At 40.2% G+C, this 22,392-nt stretch overlaps 1 protein-coding gene across 1 annotated transcript in view; it reads left to right on the top strand.

Annotated features, from left to right (window-relative positions):
- Positions 1-22,392, top strand: part of TRPM1 (transient receptor potential cation channel subfamily M member 1) — a 184,133-nt gene that overhangs the window by 34,225 nt on the left and 127,516 nt on the right. Inside the window, exon 2 of the mRNA XM_078151622.1 lies at positions 22,214-22,293. Coding sequence (XP_078007748.1) covers positions 22,214-22,293 — 80 coding nt within the window. The remainder of the gene's footprint in view (positions 1-22,213; positions 22,294-22,392) is intronic.

Raw genomic sequence — 22,392 nt, 5'->3', positions numbered from 1 at the left:
CTTTAAAAAAGGCTTAAGAATGAAGTTAAGGAAATACATAGGAAGAAAATATTATAACAACTTAGAATGCAATTCCATGAAGCATTTCTTGGAGACTATCTACTAGGTTTGTTACTTTTACCAATTGAAGAAATTCTTACACCTGTGAAATCCTTAAACTATTGAGGTTAACCACAGCATTCACGTGGAGAAGGGTGCTGGGGACCAAACCTGTGATTTTATTGGTATAAAGGAGAAAGGACACAAGCATTTACTAAGTGCCTACTATGGTGCCAGGCACTGTGCTAGGCACTTTACAAATATGTGACTTGTTCTTTATGACAGTCCTATGAGGCAGTTGCTTTTATTTCAAGCAATCAATAAACTGAGTTTTCCACCATGCCCCCACATCAGGTACCATCTCCTCTCCTCTGCCCACCTTTTAAGCTTCCTTTTGAGTGTAGTCTTCCCCCATTTGAATACAAGCTCCTTGAGGGCAGAGACTGTCCTTTTTTTGTATTTGTATCCCCAGAACTTGTCATTTTTATCAAGTATATATAGGCAAAAGAGGCAAGATGGCATAGCTGATAGAGAACTAGCATTGAATTAGGACCTGGGCTCAAATTCTATTCCCAAACCATGCTGTCTTTATGACGCTCAGGAGATAAGTAACTTAGCCCTTCAGGGCTCTGAGGCTATAAAGTTATAGAACAATTTCCAATCTACATTGGTCAAAGGGAAGTTCAATTCCCTATACAATGAAATTCCCCGCCCCCAAAAATATATGGGCATCATGTAATAACCCATTTAACAGAATCTCTTAGGAATTAAGAGCACCCTATACTGATGAAATTATAGCTATGAGCCCTGCCCCTCCCCAAAATGTGTAGGCATATGTAATACCAACTTAGCAGATGAGAAAATTGAGGCTTAAAGCCACTGTCACTTGTCCAGGGACACTAATGATATCAGTGGTAGTGACAGACAGACAGCTCCAGTCTCTTGATTCTCAGACCATTTAGCTCCTCCCCAGGCTTCTTGAAGATTACCATCAATCCCCAGCATTACCCAGACTCTTCCACAGAGTTATCATTTGCATGCCTTCTCACTCATACACATTGCTATATGGAAGGGACTCATCAGACTGCACCCTGGTAAACTGCACTGACGTTGAATGTGGCTCTGATATAACTAATCTGACTATAGGGGAGTAGGCTTACCTCCCCAGAGTGGCCAGTCTTGCTGATAAGCTGCCAAGCCAGTGGTGTTAACTTGCTTCAAGAAACAGTATATAGTGGTGTTGATGCTGCGCCCTATACTTTTCCTGTATCTGACTTAACAAAAGTGATGATAATCTTATACTGCTTTGGGAGGTTAAAGCTATGTTGTGATTCCATGAAGGCCCAATTCACAACGTCTAAAAATTAATCTCCGATAATGGCGCAGGAAATGATACAACAGCTGGCTGAGATTAATATTCTCTTAATATCTGCTTTTATGTGATTAATAGCTTCATGGATAAAACCTTTAACCAGAGGAAGCAAGCAGAGGTTACTAAGCTCCCTCAAGAGCATCATTTAGAGTACACTTTGAGCAATGAACTATTTCAGCAATTCAATTTCTGTCTCTCAAATACATATACCTTTAACTCAACTTCCCAGAATCATAGAACCACAAAATTTCAGAGCTTGAAAAGGACCCCAGCAGCCATCTTGTATAATCCGTATTTTTTAAAATCCCTCTTTCAATATCCCTGGCAAGTGGTCACCCAGCTTCTGCCTGAAGCCTTTAACGGAAGGGAACCTACTACCTCCGCAGGCAGTTTATTCCACTCTTGGACGGTCCTCCTAGTTAGGAAGTTTTTTTCTTTCAACAGGCCTAAATTTGCCCATTTGTCCTTTCCATGTTTTGCTCCTGGTTATACCTTATGGGAGCCAAACAGAACAAATCTAATCTTCTTCCATATGACAGCTTTTCAAGTATTTGAAGGCAGTTAGCTATCATTTCTTCCCTTAGCTTCTTTTTTTTTTCTTTTTTGGAGAGAAGTGACCAAATCAACATTTCAAAATCTTTAGTTTAAAGAAAAAAAGACTGAAGAATGAAATCCATTAAGTTCATAGAAGAATAGAAGAAAAAGAATACTGGGACCTAAATTTGTTATGTCCAGAGTCCTAATAAGGAGATAGATGGTAGATTTATGATTGTTGTTTATAATAATTCAGTTGGGTGGCACAGTGGATAGTGTTGGGCCTGGAGTCAGGAAGACCTGAATTCAAATCTGGCTTCAGATACTTACTCATTATGTGATCCTGGGCAAGTCACTTAGCCTCTGTTTGCCTCAGTTTCCTCATCTGTAAAATAGATAATAATAGCACCTTCCTTTCAGGGTGGTTGTGAGGATCAAATGAGAACAAATGTAATGAACTTAGCACAAAATAAGTGCTATATAAATATTAACTATCATTCTTATCTCATACTTATGCAGCATTTTATGGTTTCTAACGTATAGTAACCCTGGGAGGCCTGTAATATAAATATTATTGTCCCATTTTAGATATGAGGAATCTGAGGCTCAGAGAATTTAAGTGACTTGCCCAGGGTTACACAGCTGATAGGTATCAGAGCCAAGTGAAACTCAGCTCTTCCACTCCAAGTCAGCGCTCTCACCACCACACCCTACTGTCTATCTTTTAGAGTTCTCTGTCACCATTAAACCTGAGTTATTGCTGTCCCTCACATGTGCCAGGTCCATTCCTACTTCTAAGTCTTTGTTTCCATTGCTCCCTCCCTCTCATCCCACAATCGAGGTCATGGGTTGTCAAGTGGTCTATGGCTAGATTTTAGACGGTCCATGAACTTGGATGGGGAAAAAATACATATTTATTTCAACAAAATTGGCTTCCTTTGGAATCCTATGTATTTTATTTTAGTGCACTTAAAAAATTATTCTGGGAAAGTGTCTTCATCAGAGTGCCAAAATGACCCATGTCATACAAAAGAGTTTAAGAATTTCTGATCCAGATTCTACCTATCCTTGGAACACAGTTCATAATCTGCTTCCTCCAGAGCTACTCCAGAGATCTTCCTCCTCTTTGAACTTCATGGTTATAACCCATGATTAAACCCAATTTCAAAACTAACTGTTCATCAGACCATAGATCTAAGAAGGCCCTTCAAGGCCCCTATTCAACCCCCTTATTTTTCAGTGAGTAAACTGAGAGGAAGTTTAAGGGAGTTGCCCAAAAGCTCACGGGGAGTCAGCACCAGAGGCAAGATTCAAACCTGTTTTCTCTAACTCAAGACAAATGGTCATTCCTGCACTCTGTGAATGTAGTAATCGCCATATCTGTGCCTCTTTCCTCTTCCCAATGGAACTGTCAGTTCGACAAAAAGAGAGATAGTCTTTTCCATCTCACTTATACCCACAAGGAGATTTAGGGTATATGGCAATCACTCAGCAAACACTTTTTGATTGATTAACCCATTTATTAGCTTATAGCAGAGCTATGCTCAAGTGAAGCAATCCAACATCAGGGTTGTATAGGATGACGTTTGTCTTCAGGATACCTCCACCTTCCTTTCTGTGCTTCCTCCTTAGGTACCCAGTGACTTCATTCTGCCTCATGCCTACCCCATGAACAGGTTTCAGCTTTGTAAAGGAGTCTTCTGGTAATTAGAATTGCCTGAAGATAGTGGAGGGAGTAATGGACCTGTAGTCAGGAAAACTCATCTTCCTGAGATCAAATCTGGTCTCAGACTCTCATTAGCTGTGTGACCCTAGACAAGTCATTTAACACTGTTTACCTCCGTTTCTTAATTCATAAAATGAGCTGGAGAAGGAAATGGCAAACCACTCCAGTATCTTTGCCAAGAAAATCCCCGTTGGAGTCACGAAGAGCCAGAGGGAACTAAACAACAAAAACAAGGTAGAAAGGGTTACCTTTGAAAATAGAAGCTTTCCCATCCCTGGAGGTATTTGAGAAAAGGCTAAACGACTACTTATGAAAGATGGCATAGTGGGTATTCACCCATTGCATAGAAAGCTTGGACTAGATATCTTCACAAACCCTTGAACTCTGATTCTACGACTGCACCCTGGATTTTTCCTTCCTGACAAGGTCTGAGATCTGAACCTTTTCCTCCTCTTTCTGGTCCCAACCGTAGTGAAGAAACGCTCTTTACCAAAGCAGACCAGTACCTACTCTGCATCTTAAAATCTTAGCAAGCATGTGGATGTATGTGTGGACTTGCCCAGGGTCACACAGCCACTTTTGCCATAGGCAGAGCTTGAACTCGGACTTCCCCGACCCAAAACCAGTTCTCAATCCATTGCACCACAGAGTTAACAGACAATGTAAATGAGGAGTTAAGAATGCTAATCCATTATACTCTGGAAGAATAGGCTTGAATCTCCCCTTGGTGGAGTTTTATTTACCAAAATGGGAATAATAATATTTATGCTACCTCCCTCAAAAGGTGTTGTGAGGATCCCATGTGAGAACATATGGAAAGCACTCTGCAACGATTAAGTACCATAAAAATATAAACTAGACAGGGTGTCCCAAAAGACAGTACAGTTTAAAGCTGTAAGTAAGAGCTGCACTAAGTTTTTTGGGACGCTTCTGTTTTCCTATATCATTTTCCTGTGGCAAGGGAATGACTTACAGGAAAAGAAGATCTGGAATACTTTTCAAAATATACCATTTAGGCGGCTATGTCCAGGGCCAGCACTAGAAAGAGAAGTCGAGGTCCATGTGGCTCCCTACAGTGTCCCTTTGATCATGACCAAAAGGCTGCAGGGTAGTATACCTAGACAAGCATTTGATTGCGTCTTCATTTTGTTGTAGTTGTTTTTCAATAGTTTCCAACATTTCGTGATCCTTTTGGGGGGTTCTCTTGGCAAAGATACTGGAGTGATTTTGCCATTTCTTTCTCCAGCTCATTTTACAGATGAGGAAACTGAGGCAAACAGGGTTAAATCACTTACCCAGGGTCACACAGCTATTAAGTGTCTGAGGCTGGATTTGAATTCAGGTCTTCCTGACTCCAGGCCCAGCAGTCTATTCATAGCTTTGAAGAAAATCACAGGGAGTGCTCACTAGGGCTATATAACCTGGGACCAATTTTTTCCTACTGACATTAACTTAAATATTTCTTAAACCTTACTATCCTCCCCAGACACACAGAAATATCACTGTACCCCATTTCATTTCCTGGGTCCTGGAAGGTCCAACTTTGCCATCGTTTGTTCTTAAAGTGTAGTTATTATACTCTCATTACCATTCGTATCATTATACATATCATTACCATACCAGCATAGTGCCTAGCACATAGTAGGTACTTAATAAATGCTAACTGATGGGGTTTTTTTGTTCCTCTATAAACCCCTTTCATCTTGACAATGACTAGTATGGGGAGAATGTGGCTTCACTCTGGGTGTTGAAAACAAGGGAGGGCACTTCCTTACAGTAGGTATACTTCCTACATGTTGTGGCTGATGTCTTGTCCTCACCTGAGTTCTTCCACCAGACCTGCACATTGTATACCCCCTCCCATGATCAGACTGTCCTCTGCAATGTCTCTCAAGAAGGACTACCTTCCGTGTCATTGCCCTCCACCTCCACAATTCTCTTTGCTCTAGGCAAAAGAGTTCTTGCTTATAGCTCTGCTCTTCATCCTTGGAGTCCCTTCTAGGTTCTGCTCTTCTAGTTTCCCTGGTTGGGCAGTAGATTCAAGGTTGGTGTCTTCCTCTCATGGTCTGGTTCCAAGGGAGTTATTTTTTTTTCATCATCTGCTCCAATATGTAGAGTGATCCTTAAAGCTAGACCCATGGATCTAGAGCTCACTCACCACAGTTCGACCAGTTCAACCCCTTGGCTAGCATAAGTTTGACCCGGAAATCTGATTTTTTTAATCTCCAGGAAAAATTAAACCCTCATTTTATAGCAAATCTTCCATTTGTTCCTGCAGGCCCTTTCCATACATGCCCCATAGCACTATTAAATGTTTTGTTGGGGAACAAAATGATGCTATACAAACCTATATTACTGGGGGTGGGGTATGTGTGTGTAAATACACAGGGTTCTAAATACAACCCTGAGGGAACTACATTACAGCAAGATAAACAGCTCTTCTGTGAGATTTGATTATGTTCAAAGCCATATCTATGGTGGGCTAAATGGGACTTTGTCCCAGGGTGTCTGAGGTGGCTGTCATGTAGGAGGCATAATTCCCCAGCCATGTCTGACTCTGGTAGATCTGCTAGCCCCATACTATACAGCTGAATAGCTTTGAGGGTTCTATCACCGCCTTCCAGTGTAGTAGGGAACCAAGAGTCATCAACTCTGCCATGGAGGGTTTCACTGGAATTTCTAAGGCCCGAGCCATTCCTGGCACAGTAAAAAGAACATTGGCTTTGCACAGGATTTAAATTCAAATCCTACTTCTGACATTTATTGCCTGTGTGAACTCAGTTTCCTGATCTGTAAGATGAAGGATGTGTTAGACTAAATGGCCTCTGAGGTCCCTTCCACTCTAGTTCTAGGAGTCTCTGGTCCTAGAACTATACCTGACCAGAGTATCCCCTCCAAACTACACTGGCCCCTTGGTGCTAGAATTTTCAGGGGCGTCTCTGGCTATGATTAATGATTTTATTTAATGATGTTGTTACAAAATGATGATAGGTGACACAAAGTTACACGGGGAATGCAAATGTCTGTTCTTGCGTTCCTTAATTTCTATCCTTGTTCTGCATGTTTTACATTTTAAAACTTTTTTCTTTTTTTTAAAGAACTACCAAAATACAGCAGGTGGTATCAATGCAAACTTGCCAAGTCTAATCAGGCAGCCAACACATAAATGGGACCCAGTGGAGAACCTGGAAGGAAAGTAAAAACAAAATACAATTTTCTGCAAGCCTGGAAAAAAAAAAACAACAAACACACACCTTTGTATTCCCTGATTAAAGCCCTTCAGGCACAGACTCAGATTCTTGCACAGGATTGCAGCCTGCATAGGCTCTTTTTAACAGTAGAGATAGTCACAAGAAGATCATGGTCACCACTAAGATGAGATGCAGTGGGCCTCCAATGCTGGTGGTTCTTTGTTTTTGTGAAGCACTGGACCTTTCATCTTTAGCCCAGGGTCTATTCCAAGTGAGAAATTTGGGTCCAGAAGGAGGGAGATTGCCTTTTGCAAAAACGCCAATTTCCTTAGATAAGTCAGTACCAGCTTTCTCAAAATGGAGATGTTCCCCAGCTTTGGAGGTATAATTGTTACCCAGAGCCATCTTCTGCATTCATTAGGGCTAGGAGAACTGTTACAGCTAAAGTAAGAATCCAATAGAACTTCTGAGGGTCAAAGAAATTGGTTAATTTATTTCTCCATTATGCTTTATTGTTTCATGGTCCATTTGCCCTTCTGTCTAGGGTTTCTGCCAGGATCTTGAAACACTAAATATCAGAAGAAAGACTTTTTCAGTAGAGATACTTCCATTAGTTATGTTAGGCAGGCTTCATAGCATGCCTTTTGTCTGAAGTGTTCAAGTATGCGGGCAGCCTCACAGCATCCTTATGAATTTATTGGGGGATTTTTGTAGCAGAAAAGGTTATTGAATGAGAAACCTGAGGGCCTAGATTCATATCCTTGCTTTGATACTTACTTTCTATGTTCTTATGAATCTATTCACATATATTTATTGGTGATTAATTCCTTTCTAAGCTCTAGGTCCACTTATGGGGGTTCAGAATTGCGTGGTATTTGACAGGGTTTTTTCATCATTGCTCTAACTACTGATGCCTGTCTGCGGGAGGGTGCTAGACACCAACATCAGTGGGGTATGCCAGCCTCCACTCTGACCCCAGTGTTCATTTTCACCATGCTTCTACAGAACTCCAAGTTCACCAACTTACCAGCATCCAGGGCTGGCACACTCACCTTGAGCATTCACTCACAGCTACTATTCTCTTGCTTCACATCACTATTTACTCCAACCAAACAGGGCAGCAGGAGGTGAATTAGAGTGCTAGACAGAGGAATGGAAGCACTTCCCATGGTCCTGACCCCTTTTTAGTGGGACGTGCCACAATCTATCCTTCCACACAGGAACTTTCTTTTCTCCTCTAATTTCCTCCTCATATGCCAAACTCCTATTGCTTCACCAAATAATAATCAGCAGTGTTATGAGAAAATCTTGATCTTCTTTATAGCCTGGGGAATAATTACAAATTATGGCAGCTGCCAACCCCTTTTGACTTCCACTCACAGCTGTCTAACGTCATCTCCAGAATCTAACATTTGTTCTCTTACTCAGGTTGCTTGACTTCTCTGGGTCTCAGTCTGCTCAGCTGTGAAATGAGGGGACTGGACCAAATGAGTTCTAAAGTCTCTTCCAGTTCTAAATTCTTTAATTTGATTTAGTTTAATTTAATCTGATATGAATACTCCTGTTTTACAAGAGATACTCACCATTACCAGAGATTTCTTTTGGAGCTCCTCAGAAATAGGGAAATTCACAAAGAATGCACAGGTTCTAATAATAAAGACTTTCTCATCTTTGTCCCCATTCCCATTCACCGTAGTGTTGTTTTCTTCTAATGGGATGGGTGCATACAGAAACACTGCACTATATTGAGTGTAAAGAATAGGCAGCTAGATGATGAAGTTGGACTTCTTTCTCAGGAAGACCTGAGTTCAAATCCTGCCTCAGATGTTCACTAGCTGCAGGGACCCTGGGCAAATCACTTAACCTCTGTCTGCCTCAGTTTTCTCATCTCTCAAATGGGGATAATTATAGCACCAACCGATCAACAGGGTTGCTGTGAAGATCAAATGAGGTAATTTGTGAAGTGTTTAGCAAACTTTAAAGCTTTATATGCATGCTAGAGCTATTATAGCTGTTATTATAGTATTACAAGTTTATTTACATGTAGCTATTATTTTCATATTGCAAGAATGCAGAGAAAGGAAAACAACCTAACAATACAAGCTATCTAAAAATGTAATGGGCTGTCACTGCAGGTGGTGAGTGCAGAATCTCATGGACCTCAGGGGCCATCTACTTTAACCCATTTGAGAACAAGAATCCCATATAGAACATAAGTGGTTGTCTAGCTTTTACTTAAAGACTTCTGGGAAGGGGAAATTCATTACCTACCATGACAAGCCATTCTCTCTGGGATAGCTCTAATTCTTAGCAAGTTTTTCTTAAAATCCAGCCTAAATCTACTTCTTTGCAATGTCTATCCATTGTTCCCAGGTCTATCCTCTTGAATTAAGCAGGACAAGTCTAATTCCTCTTCCCTGAGACACATAACAACCCTTTTGATATATAAAGAAAGTTATCAGGGTAGCTAGGTGCTACAGTGGATAATGCACCAGACCTGGAGCCAGGAGGACCTGAGTTCAAATCCAGCCTCAGACCCTTGACATTTGCTAGCTGTGTGACCCTGGGCAAGTCACTTAATCCCAATTGCCTCACCAAAAAATATTAAATAAAGTTATCGTGTTTCCTACTGCTAGTGGAGGTCAACTGGATAACTAATTGTCAGGAGGCTGTAGAGGTGATTGTTTCTTACATATGGGAAGTGAAAGCAGGCTCTGAATACAGAGTACCTACCTGGGTCCAAATCTTACCTTTTACCCTATCTTTGTGAACTAGAGCTTCTCCTAGATAACCTCCAAAATACTTCCCAACTCAGATTCAATAATTTAATCAAAGTAGATTATCCTATCTGGAAGAACGAGATTGCTACTTCATACTCCAATTGTGCCAAAATGCCAATAACGAGGATATGCAATGAAGCAATCGAGAAACTTTACTATAAAAGATAGAACTTCCTAATGCATAAGGATAAGATACTAGATGCTCATGGAATGTTGAATTTGGAAGGAAGCTTAGAGGTCATTTTGCCTGAGACTAGAAAAATGAAGGGACTTTGCCAAAGTCACACAGTTAGAAAGGGGAAGAACCTAAACTTCAATCAATCTAAAGACCCCCAAGACCAAAACATGTTACCCTACTACACATTGCCTCACTTCAGACACAGTACAGCAAATAGAACACACCCTTATAGCCAACTATCTTTCTGTTAGTACTAACTCTCAGACAACTAAAAGAACTTAACTTCAGGAGGTTACCTAGGCTACTCTTTTTGCTGGAACTGTTCTCCTTACTTAACCAAAAATCACATCTAACTCAATAAGAAGTGAAAGCAAAATCAAATATGTACATAGTGCCTAAGGTACCACCAGCCCTTAGGCTAGCATATAGGACCCCCCAAAACTACCACAGTTTTGAGGTGATCTGTGGATCTGCAATCACTGAAAAACATAGTTCAGAAGCCCCCACCAATGTGTTTACTTTTACTAGTCAGCCAAAGGGTGGAAAAAAACTAGTTCCAAGCAAAAGCTTTCAATTGAATACCTAAGAGTTGTGATAACAACATTTTTTTCTCCATAAACCTGGGGTACATGCTTACACAAATTAGTCATCAGTGGGAAACTGACAACATGCCTAGGAAATACACATAGACGGTATGTATAGCTAAAGTACAGGAATGGAGTCTACCAGTGGAGGGAATAAAATGTGTGGAGGGGCAACTCACACCTATGGCACCAGTGGGACACCAGTATCTTCTGGTGACAATGTTGTTCCATTCCCACTAATCCTGCTTCCTGTTGTTCTTTTATGGCATTTAGTCTTTGCCAGGCAATACTCGGATGACCTGGTGGTTAATGCCATTTGATGCTCTGCTAGTCTTATAGTTACTACTAGGCATTATTACTCTGCAGGCAACTAATTGCTTCCAGGCATTGCTCCATGAGGCACAAAGTTGCAGAGTTTCTCTCTGCTGACAGCTTTGGGGCTTCAGTTGGAGTTCTCAGCTGAAGCATTACCTCCTTCTCATAAAGACTAGGTCTGGCATCTCTCTTTTAGCTTAGAGCTCAGAGGCTTGGACTTCAGCTCTTTTGGTGAGGGAGGAAGGTCCTCACATACCAATTCATCAAACAAAGCAAAATAAACATCTTCAGCTACTTTTCCTCCCAGAGGGAAGGAATCAGCCAGACATCATCGTCTTAGCTGTAAGTAGCTTTTTCTCTGCAGAAGAAAAATGCTGCCTCCAGGGGCAAGCACTTTTGAGATACATAACAATCAGTTAAATAGAGCCTGCAGTCATTTACCTTGTTTTTGAACCTATTTTCCCTACTCACCCGGAGTAACATCTTTCTGTTCCAAGACTCTATCTGACTTTGGTTTAAAAAGTCTTTAACTTTCAAGAATTACTGATTGCTAATCTATACTCCTTCAAAATCATTTTTAGACTCCACTTTTCAATGAATCAGCCAGGGCTATGTGGGTATTTGGCCCCACAGTTTTTCTTAAGCCCCATACCTCACCATAAGTTCCTGTGGTTTTCTATGCAAATGAAAGAGAGACAGACTAGTACAATGGAAATAGTGCTGGATTTGGAATCAGAGGTCCAATCATCCTGGCTAAACCACCTTGATGTCTTATAGATGACCCCTAGAGCATGACGAAATGTCTTTAGCCAATTAGAACACATTTCCTGTGCAATATCACTCCAGTGAAAAAGAGAGACAGAGACAGAGACAGAGGGAGAAAGAAGAGGAGACGAAGGAGGAGAAGGAGGAGGAGGAGGAAAGAGAAACAGTGAGAGAGCTAGGAAAGCATGAACAACTGAAGGAACAAAGGAATGAAGGAACAAAGGTCTCAGACAACATTAAAAACTTACTGCTGCTTTAAACAACTTAAACAGTTCTACTGCTTAACTTAAGCAATTCTACAAATTTCCTTTATCCTTTTCTATTGATCTCCTTTAAATAATTTCCTCCACCCTAAATACATCAAACTGGTCTGATTCCTGCCAGAGATGAGAGACAAGTGTTGATCTCTGGGAAGGGACAATATAGTATCCTGAAAAGAGCCTGGTTGAATATCCTCTCTTTGTCTAGGGCTGTCGAGGGCTATTTAGCTCAGTTGGGTCAGAGCCCTGTGCTAATGATGCCAAGGTCACAGTTTGCAGCCCCTGAGCTTAGCTGGCTCAGATACAAATGCTGAGTCTCACACAGTGGTGCAAAGGGATCACAAAAGGGGGGAAAGGTAGATGAACACAAAACTCTCCAATCTCAAAGCACATGCTCTGCAGATGGCTGGTGAGCAAGAGCCTCTTTGCAGACAAGGGATGGTCTTGTTATGACTAAATTGGTCTGGCTTTCCTTTTCATACCTACAATTGAAAGAGGGGAGATATTATTTTCACTATTTACTGTGAAAAGAAGAAAAGCCAACATCATCTGACCTTTGTTTTCCTATCTCTTTCTAGCCATCTTTAGGACTTTAAAGTGGTCTATAATGAGGTAGCTTTTGGAAATGAGAGATGCATCCCAGGGGGATTGAATATCACCCTGTATTTTGATTGACTGCATACCAAAGTCTATTTTACCCTCAATAATTTTCAAAGAAAAAAAAGCAAAAAGGAAAGAGGAAAGGGAGTAGAAGATTTCTACATGGGCTTACAGAAATGGCTTCTTTTAACAGAGGGGATATATCTGTGACTGCAAAACATATTAATTTGGTGGAATGGGTTCTGTGATGGATTTGAAGTGAACTAGGTTATGTATTTATTTGCAGGACTCTCCTCAAAAGGTGGAGGGAAGGCCAGGGGGAGTGAATGCCTGAGCTGGAAAGAATCACAATGCATCTTATTCTTAACTAACATTTCTTACAGATGAAAAACCAAAGGGCAAAATAAGCCACAAGAAAACAATATATAGTCGTGTGGAGGAGGAAGGTCAGTCATAGAACCATGTTGTCAGAAGGGACCAAAATGAACAGTGTTGAAGAAAAATGCTCTCTAACATGCCAATGTCCCTGACCACTGGTCATCCAGATCCTGCTTAGACTTTCCCTATGTTGGGGAGCTCACTACCTCCAAGGAAGTTGATTCCATTGTTGGACAGCTCCAATTATTAGAAAGGTCTTCCTTACATTAAGTCAGATTCTGTCTCCCTTTTACTCTCCCTAATTGTTCTCTTCTCTCTGTTCTCTAGAGCTCCCCAGAATGCATCTATGCCCTCTTTCAGATGACAGCCCTTCATCTAGAGAGGTAGAGTAGTGTAGTGGACAGGGCACTAGACTTGTGGATAGGCCAGACTTGGATTCACAGATGCCCTTGAAACTTACTAGCTTTGTAACCCTGGCCAAGTCAGGGTACTCATCTATAAAATGAGAGAGTTAAACTTGATGTCTTCCAAGGTTCCTTCTAGTTCTAAATCAATCAGTAAGCATTGTTAAGCAACTGCTATGTGCCAGACACAGTGCTAAATGCTGAGAATACAAAAAGAGTAAAAAAAAAAGTCTCTCCCCTCGAGGAGCTTACAATCAATAATCCTATAATCTGCTTGAAATCAGTTATCATACTTCACCCCAAATATTCTCTTCCAAGGCTTAATATCCCCACCTTCTGCCATAGTGCTGAGAGGGTCAAGTAGAGATTGGGGTTGGGGAAGATGGGGGGGGACGATGTTAATTCAAGTGTTTTGTAGCACAAGCTTGTTGGAAGCCCTTATCAAGTCTTTATTAAGCATCTACTAAATGCCAGGCACTGTACTAAGCACTTAACAAATACCTCATTTGATCCTCACAATCAAATGAGGTAAGGTAGGTGTTATTATCATCCATTATATGATCTAGGAAACTGAGACAAACAGAGTTTAAATGACTTACTCACAGTCATACTGGTAGCTATGGTAGGTACCTGAGGCCACATTTGAACTCAGGTCTTCCTGAATCACAGCCTAGTGATCTATCTACAATGTCACCTGACTGTTACCTTTTTTATCCTTCACCCACTTTTTTGAGTTACTGTTGAATGAACTTCAACAGCACTATAAACCTAGCAAAGCACTGAACCCCAGGCAATTCTCCCTATTTACCATCTGCCAGGGACACTTTTTACACCCAACACTATAGTTTAGAGTGTTTTTGGTAGGATTGACCAGTTCACTTCCATAAAACAATGGTTTTGTTTGTTTGTTTTTTCATGGAATTGAACAATTATTGGCTAATTTAAAGAATTGAGCAGCTCTTTTGCTGCTTTCTCCTGGTTCTCCTCCTACCTGTCTGACCCCTCCTTCACAATCTTCTTTGTTGGGCTTCCTTCCCTTCTTTTCAGAGATATGGGCTATGAGAATGGAATATTTCACACACTGTCAAACTCCATTAATTGTTGGTTGTATTGTTAAACTACTTTTCCCCTCCTCTTCTTAAACTATTTGTTATAAGGATGACTCACTGTGTGGGGAGAAGCAGATATATTCCAAAATTAAGGTGATATAAAAACAAAAGTACATCAATAAAGAGTTTGCAAAAAGAAAAAAGAAATCCTTTGCTGAATCATTACTCATCTCCTGATCCTTTAACATGGGTGTGCCCTAGGATTCTGTCTTGTCTCTCCATACTCAATCTCTTGGTGATATCACCAAGTAGCATCCATAAAGTAAACTCTCAAATCTACATATCCAATCCCAATTTCTCTTCCAAATTCCAGTACCACATCTCCAACTGTCTGTAGAATATTTTAGGCATCCCTAGTTATATAAAACACATATATCCAAGATAGAATTCATTATCTTCTCCACAACTTCACTCTGCCTCCAAATTTCCCTATTTCTGTTGAGGGCACCACCATAATCTAGTCACCCTAGTTCATAACCCTGAGGTCATCCTTGACTCTTCTCTCTCCTTGACCCCCTCCATACAATCATTTGCTGAGTCTTATTAATTTTATTTCTACAACCTCTCTAGCTACAACTGCTTATGTAACCATCATTTTTTCCTCTGTTAAATCTAGACCATTAGAAAGCTGGTAATAGTTTACTATTTTCTCCAGTTATAAAATAGGGGTAATCAAACTTGTTATTCATCATAAGGATAGCATAAGGATTAATTAAAAAATCCTTTGACTCCAAGCCTGGACCTCTGACCACTTGACTGGAACCTCGGATAATATCATTATTGTCATTACCGTTGTTATTTAATCAGACTTGTGATTTCATTGGTATAGAGAACCACCCATGAAGAAATATCCTCTCCCGATGCAAGAACTGTGCCTGCTCTGAAACTTACAGTCTTAGAGAGTTTCATGGGGCCGTAAGAGGTTAAAAGTTATCTTACAGGGTATTGAGTAGTTCATTACATATATATAATGTAATGCCATGCATGACAGGCTAATACATTTCCTGGATTCAATAGTTCCATGTTCTCAGTCTTTTACCTAATTTGTAGTTAGTACCAGATGATTATGTGAAATTATGGGACAAATTACAGCAAATTTGTTCCTTCCTTGTTTTTGAATAATCAACTCAAGGTTTTAGAGAATACATTAATATAAGAAGAAAACCATGAATTATTAGAGGATACAATGCTAAGAGGCTTGTAGTCAGGAAGACCTGGATTCAAATCCCTGTCTTTGATGCTATGACCATGGACAAATCACTTTAATCTGTGTGTAGCTTGGGCAGTGCCTATTTACTAACACAGATCAGTTCTGGTCTACAGTTGCATTTGTGGAGGGAGTGTTCTACACTAGAGGTGTCAGACACACAGATGCCTGAACCAGATTCAAATGTAATTGGGAATATTGAACAAAATAAATTAAAATACAATAAAACATAGATAATATTACATGTTAAAACTTAAGTCAATATGCAGCCTGAAGAAATCTGTATGTATGAATCACTGACCTCTGTTTCTATTTGAGTTTTACACCATTGTTCTAAACTAACCCAATAATAGAGCCTTCTGAATTTGGGCAAATTACTACAACCACCTAGCTTACATGCTTTACTAAATTTTACTTTCTCATATGGCAAACTTTGATGTTTATCTTAACTAAATGGTCTTTTACACTCCCTCTCGCATAAATTGTCAATGCCTTATTTGATGACTAGTTTAATGGTTCTCTTAAAAAAAAACCCTCATATGTTTAAATAGGTTTTTTTCCCCACGGTGCTGATGTTATCACTTTCTAGCCCCATGACCTTAGGCAGGTCATCTTATCTTCTGAGTTTCAGTTTCCTCCTCTACAAAATGTGGATAATCATATTTGCCCTATCTACCTCATAGGGCTACCGTGAGGAAAACTTTAAAGTAAGTTTTAAAGTGCTATAGAAATGAGTTAGGTATTATTAATAACAATATTAGTAATAAATGACTAAAACAATCAGGGTTTTAGGGATACATAAACATAAAGAGGCAGTATGGTGAAATGGACAGAAGACTAATCTCAGGGTCAGAAAGACCTAGGTTCAAGTCTTCCCTTGACATATATTAGCTAGGGGCAAGTCATTTAAGGTCTCTTAGTCCCAAGCAACTTTATAAGGTAATAACTACTTACAGAGAAGGGGCTGATATGTGTTGTTATAAGAAGTTCCCTGCCAATAATTCCATATACCAATGATGTTATAGGTCTAGTTTAAGAAAGAAAGTTTTACTTATTTTGAAATTTCTTTGGCTCCCTACTAGTCTACCCCTGGTTGAAGAGTTCATCTGGAACACAGAGAGAGAGACAAAGAGACAGAGAGAGACAGAGAAAAGCAGAGAGAGAGAGAGAGAGAGAGAGAGAGAGAGAGAGAGAGAGAGAGAGAGAGAGAGAGAGAGAGAGAGAGAGAGAGAGAGAGAGAGAGAGACACAAAGAGACAGAGAAAGAAAGTAAGACCTTGGTTGTCATTCAGCATCTTTAGAAAAGGAGTGTCATCACCAAAGTGACCATAAGAGGGCACCAAAGGCAAACTTTACTCTGAAATTTTGCCAGGTACCAGTTACACTTCCCCAGTCTTGTTATCTTTGACCAGATACGTGGTATCTGAGGCCACAGCAAATGTAAAAATAATTGCTATTTAGAAGCTAGGCTGTTGACCAGCACAGCCACTCTGATACACAGACAGTATTTGATTAGCAATGCCACAAACGCCGTGGCTCCACCTGCAGAACCTAGGACATTGCTTTGCCTAGGTGGGCTCCTGTTGTACCATGAGAAGAATCACAGAAAAACCCAGAATATAGGGAAGATTCAACCGCCTCAAGTGACCAAGTGTCCTTGACCTGGGCTTTTGCTCAGTTCACTGTAGCTCTGGCCTTTTGACTCCAAGACTGGGACTTTGACCACTTGCCTTGAACCTCAGATAACATAATTGCTGCATTTTTTCCAACCAGACATGCAATTTCATTGGTATAGAGAACTCTCCAGGAGGAAATTCCCTCTCCTGATGCAAAATCTGTACCTGCTCTGAAACTTCCCGGCTTAGAGAGTTTCCTGGGGCCCAGAGAGTTAAATGATTTGCTTATAGTCACATAGCTATTCTATGTCTGACAAAGGACTTGAACCCAGTTCTTCCCAATTCCAAGGCCAGCTCTCTATCAATGATTCCATAATAAAAAGTTAAAGAAAAACTTACATTGACATAGAGCGTTATCATTTACAACATCTCTTTAGTACAGCCCTATGATGTAAGTAGTTTAAGCATTATTATCTCCCATTAACTCTATCCTTCTTTTGACCACACTGTAGCTCCATTTACATCCTAACAATGAGTCACCTGAGCTAGGTCATATCAACGCTAATAAGCTTTAGGTCTAAAAGGGATTTTAGAGATCACCTAGTTCAATTCCCTTGTTTTGCAGATGAAGTAATGGGCTCAGAGAGGTTGAAGAACTTGCCGAAAGGTCACACAGCTCACTAGGGAATAGTAGGATAAGTATTAAGGCCCTGGTTACCTAAGTCCAGGTCTTCCCATCATTACCACGCTTCCCCTGAGTATTCCCATCTCAGACAGGAGGACTTTGAAGTTGAGATGTTAATGACCTTCCCAGTGACACACGGGGCAGCTAGGTGGTGCAGTGGTAAAGTGCCAGGCCTGGAGTCAGGAAGACTCATCTTCCTGAGTTCAAATCTGGCCTTAGACACTTACTAGTTGTTTGACCCTGGGCATGTCACTTTACCCTGCTTGCCTCAGTTTCCTCATCTGTAAAATGAACTGGAGAAGGAAATGGCAAACCACTCCAGTATCGTTGCCAAGAAAACCCCAAATGGGGTCACAAAGAGTCGGATGTGACTGAACAACAAAATAACACACAGCTTCCAAGTAACCACACCAGTACTCAAACTTGTGTCTGATTTGGCTAAACTCTTTCCACTACATTATACTCTCTCATGCATCTATCCTGTCATGTTGTAGTGCTATTGTTTTTTTTATTCCATGACTCCCTGCCTATGCCTACTTTTCTACTCTGATACTAAATAGCTGTTTATTTCCTGAACTTAAAAATGGATTTGAATGGAATTGATCGCTAATTCCTGATATGCAGGCTTGCCTTACTATCTTTTGTTGCCATGGTAGTAGTGGGGACTTTTTGGACTCTCCTGGACCCAGCTCCCTGGCCTAACTAGCTGCCCTCAAGGCTGTGCTCTGACAATAACAGAAACCAAAGAATCTCAGCATTGGATAAGATTTAAGAACTCTGATCAATGCAACAACCAATCATGATTGCAGGAAGCATGTTACCTCCTGACAGAGACATGAGGGATTCAAGGAGCAGACACATTTTTGGACATGGCCAATGTGGACATTTGTTTTGCTTCTCTATATGTATTTGTTACAAGGGTTTTCTTTTCTTTCTTTTTTCAATTGGGAGTGTGTGGGAAAGAGAAAATAAATGCTGGTCCAGTTTTTTTAAAAGTAAAATAAAAGTGATATTAAAAAAAAAAGTATCCAGATCCTATCTGGTCTAACCATACCTGAACAGGAAACCATTTTATGACAAGTGGCCCAGCCTCTGCTTAAAGATCTGCAGTGAGGATGAAATCACTGCCTCCAAAGTCAGCTCATTTCCCCTTCTGGATAGTTTAACTTCTACCTATCACTCCCACTTCTGTTTTTCTGGGGCCAAGAAGCACCTAATCTGTTTTTCTGGGTCCAAGCAGAAATCTAACAAGGGTTGTCATTCAGTACTTGACGACAATATCATCTCATCCCCACCATCTTGTTTTCTCTATTCCTTGACAGTTAAATCAAGCTAGTTTCTTCCAACAGTCCTCAAATTGATCTTGAGGCCTTTCACAACGCTAATTGCCATGCTCTGGACACTCTTAATCTTATCAGTGTTCTTTCTAAAATGTGGTGCCCAGAACTGAACACAATAGTCCCAGCATGATCTGACTAGAACAGACGGTAGCTCAGGTATCGTTTCCCTCATCCTGGAGGTTGTGTGTCTCTGAGTTTCATCTAACATCCCATTAGCTCTTTCGGTCACTGCTACACATCATTGATTCGTATTGAGCTTTCAGTCCAAATCCCCAGATCTTTTTCAGCGTAAGTGCTATCTAGCTATACCTTAAAGTATTTCTGAAGTTGATTTTTTTTAACCCAAGCATGGGACTTTATATTTATCTATATTTAATTTCTTGTTAGATTTGGACTTATGTTCTCTAAAGATCTTTTTTGCATAATGACTATTACCAAAAAATATTAGCTACAAAAATGTTAGAATACAGGGCCAAACTCTATTGGAGACTTCCTTCCATGTTGATGTCAAACCATTACCAATAACGAACTTCTCTTGGTTTCGGTCATTTATCTTGTTCTGTATTCACCTAGCTAACTGCTAAAGTTAACAAATAGTCCATCCCTCCAAGACAGACTGTCAAATATATATATATAAAACCTTTTGTTCAGAGGCCCTCATGAAAACTGTAACATCTGTGTGAAGAGAAACAAAAATTTAGATAAACAGCTAAAAACTAAAACAAGTGGATTCCTTTGACGTGGCATTGTTAATGATAAAATACACTGACTGAACTTGGAAATCCCTGGACCTGGGTCCACTTCCCGACTCTACCACTGACTAGTTGTCCAACATTAGGCCACTCACTTAAATTTCTTCAGCCTATTTCCTCATCTACAAAATAGGGATAATAATTCTCATATTATTTATCTCATATGCTTGTGATGAAAGCTCTTTGTGAACCATAAAACTCTTTATAAATGTAAGCTATCATCATTCCTTAGTTGAGGGCATATGTTGTTAGTGTCTTGGTTCTCAGGAAAGCCACACAATCCCAGGTTCCAAAGGCTTTGGACTCTAATTAGGAACTTGATCAAAGCTTTAAGAAACAAGCTGAGAAAGGGAAGCTAAGAAAGGAATACTTTGCATCCATCCAAAGACAAAAAGAATGGCTTATAAGGAAAAATAAATTGTTTATTAAATTGGGAAAGAGAATCAACCCATTTCATATTCTGATTTATGTTATCTTGGTCAAGTCAGCTTTCTTAACCACAATATCATCCATTTACCCCCATCTACAAAGTTGGAACAGCAGATAACTAGATGTAAGTTATTTACAGAATTGATACTGGGTCGTGTTTTATAGGTGAGGCTTTGGTATAGTACTTTGGTACTGCATCACCAGCACCTTAGGCATGTTCTTGACCAGTGGTGTCAAACACAAATAGAAGCAGGGGTCGCTGCACTCTACATAAGGGTCTATGTGGGTGCATATTGACTTAGAAAAATATGTATTAATATTAGCCAGTTAAATATTTCCAGTTAAATAAATTGGAATCTGGTTTGGGCTATACTGGGGAGTGTTGTTGACTGCATGTTTGACACTTCTGTTTTTACCATCTCTAAAGGTTAAGTTATCGATTGTCTTCGCCCACCACTTTCATCATGACCCTCTCCTGCTGATGTAATGTCACTAATGTTATCCACTGTATAAAATTCAAACTGCCACCTGACCTTTAGGATTTCCATCAATCGCCTTCTAATTCTACCTGACACTATTCCTAATTTAATACTAACCTCATTTATTGTTATTCTCCAAAAGGGTGGCTTGACTGTGGCCAAATGATTTTTTCTTTTACTATCAAAGATATATAAATATAGATATAGACATAGATATATGTATGTATATGTGTACATGCGCATGTGTATCTATCTTCTTCATTTCTTGTCTCTGAGCCTTTGTAGATCAATCAATCAATCCAAAAGCATTTATTATGGATCAATGATCTACTAGATATTTGGGATGCAAAGATGAAATAGTCCCTGCCCTCAGGTAGTTTACATTGTATTGGAGAAGAAACATGTATCTGTCAGTCAATAAACATTCGTAAAGCACCTATGCACTGGATATATTGGATATATATGGACTGGAGTGTGGAGGTCATATATATATATATATACACACACACACATATACATATATGTATATATGTACCTATCCACTCCAGTCCATATGTATCAGTATATATATATATATGTGTGTACATGTGTGTCTACACACACACACACACACACACGCTAAATACAGTATAATTTTGGGACTGATCACTAGTAGCCTGAAGGATCAGGAAAGGCTTCTCATGGAAAGTGGCATTGAGCTAAGCTTTGAAGTAAGCTAGCGAATTCTAAGAGCTGGAGGTTAGGAAGGAGTGCATTCCAGGTATGGGAGATAGTTTGTACAATGGCATGGAGAGATGCTTGTCTGGAATGCCTTTCCCCAGACCAAGGGGTTGAATCCCTCTCTGCTACTAACTTCATGACCTAGGGAATGTTATTTTACCTCTCCAGGCCTCAGTTTCCTACTCTGTAAAATGAGGGAGTTGGATTGAATGATCTCTAAGTTCCCTTCCACTCATAAATCATACGAACCCCTGTACCTTATTTAAATCACACTGTGTTTTGGAAACATTCTGTGACTAATCACTGTACAACAGATTCTAGTCTTCCCCTTTGTTTTTTCTCTGTCTACCTTTCCTCTCCATTGACTGATCTGAAGGTCCTCTCATCTTCCTCCTCATGCTGGCAAGCTTAGAAATGGAGAGGAAAGGTAGACAGAGAAAAAGCAAAGGGGAAGACTAGAATCTGAATAACCCACAAACTGGATGATTACCCCTTGAAGACCACATATTGGCTGCAACACACTTCCAAGATGATTAAGAAGTTAGAGAGAAATTGTAATTTGCTTCCCTTGCCCCAACCCACAATTCTTCTTCTGCAAAGCTCCTGTCCTGCTGGCCTCACTACAATCTCATCCCCACATTCTTTGGCAGACTCAGGTTGAAAAACTGTTCATTAAGGCAACACCTGTAACAGCTGTGGCATCCTAGGCTCTGCTCAAGGCAGACTGAAAATGGGTCTTGTGATTTTTCAGCTAAGCCTGAACCTCCTCTAAAAGAGAAATCAGGCACAGCAGCTAAATCTCTCCGTGACATTCCAGCCTCAGCCATTCAGGTAAGGGCACTGGAGAAACCCTGTGATTTTTCCTTTCAACTTAGGAAGTTATTCTCTTCTGCCTGGAAGAGGCCTTTGAACAATTTATCTTTCTTCCCT

The sequence above is a fragment of the Phascolarctos cinereus genome, unplaced genomic scaffold, assembly GCF_003287225.1.
Source record: "Phascolarctos cinereus isolate Bilbo 61053 unplaced genomic scaffold, phaCin_HiC Scaffold_3;HRSCAF=262, whole genome shotgun sequence".
Taxonomy (NCBI): Eukaryota; Metazoa; Chordata; class Mammalia; order Diprotodontia; family Phascolarctidae; genus Phascolarctos; species Phascolarctos cinereus.
This window is presented reverse-complemented; position numbering and strand designations above follow the sequence as displayed.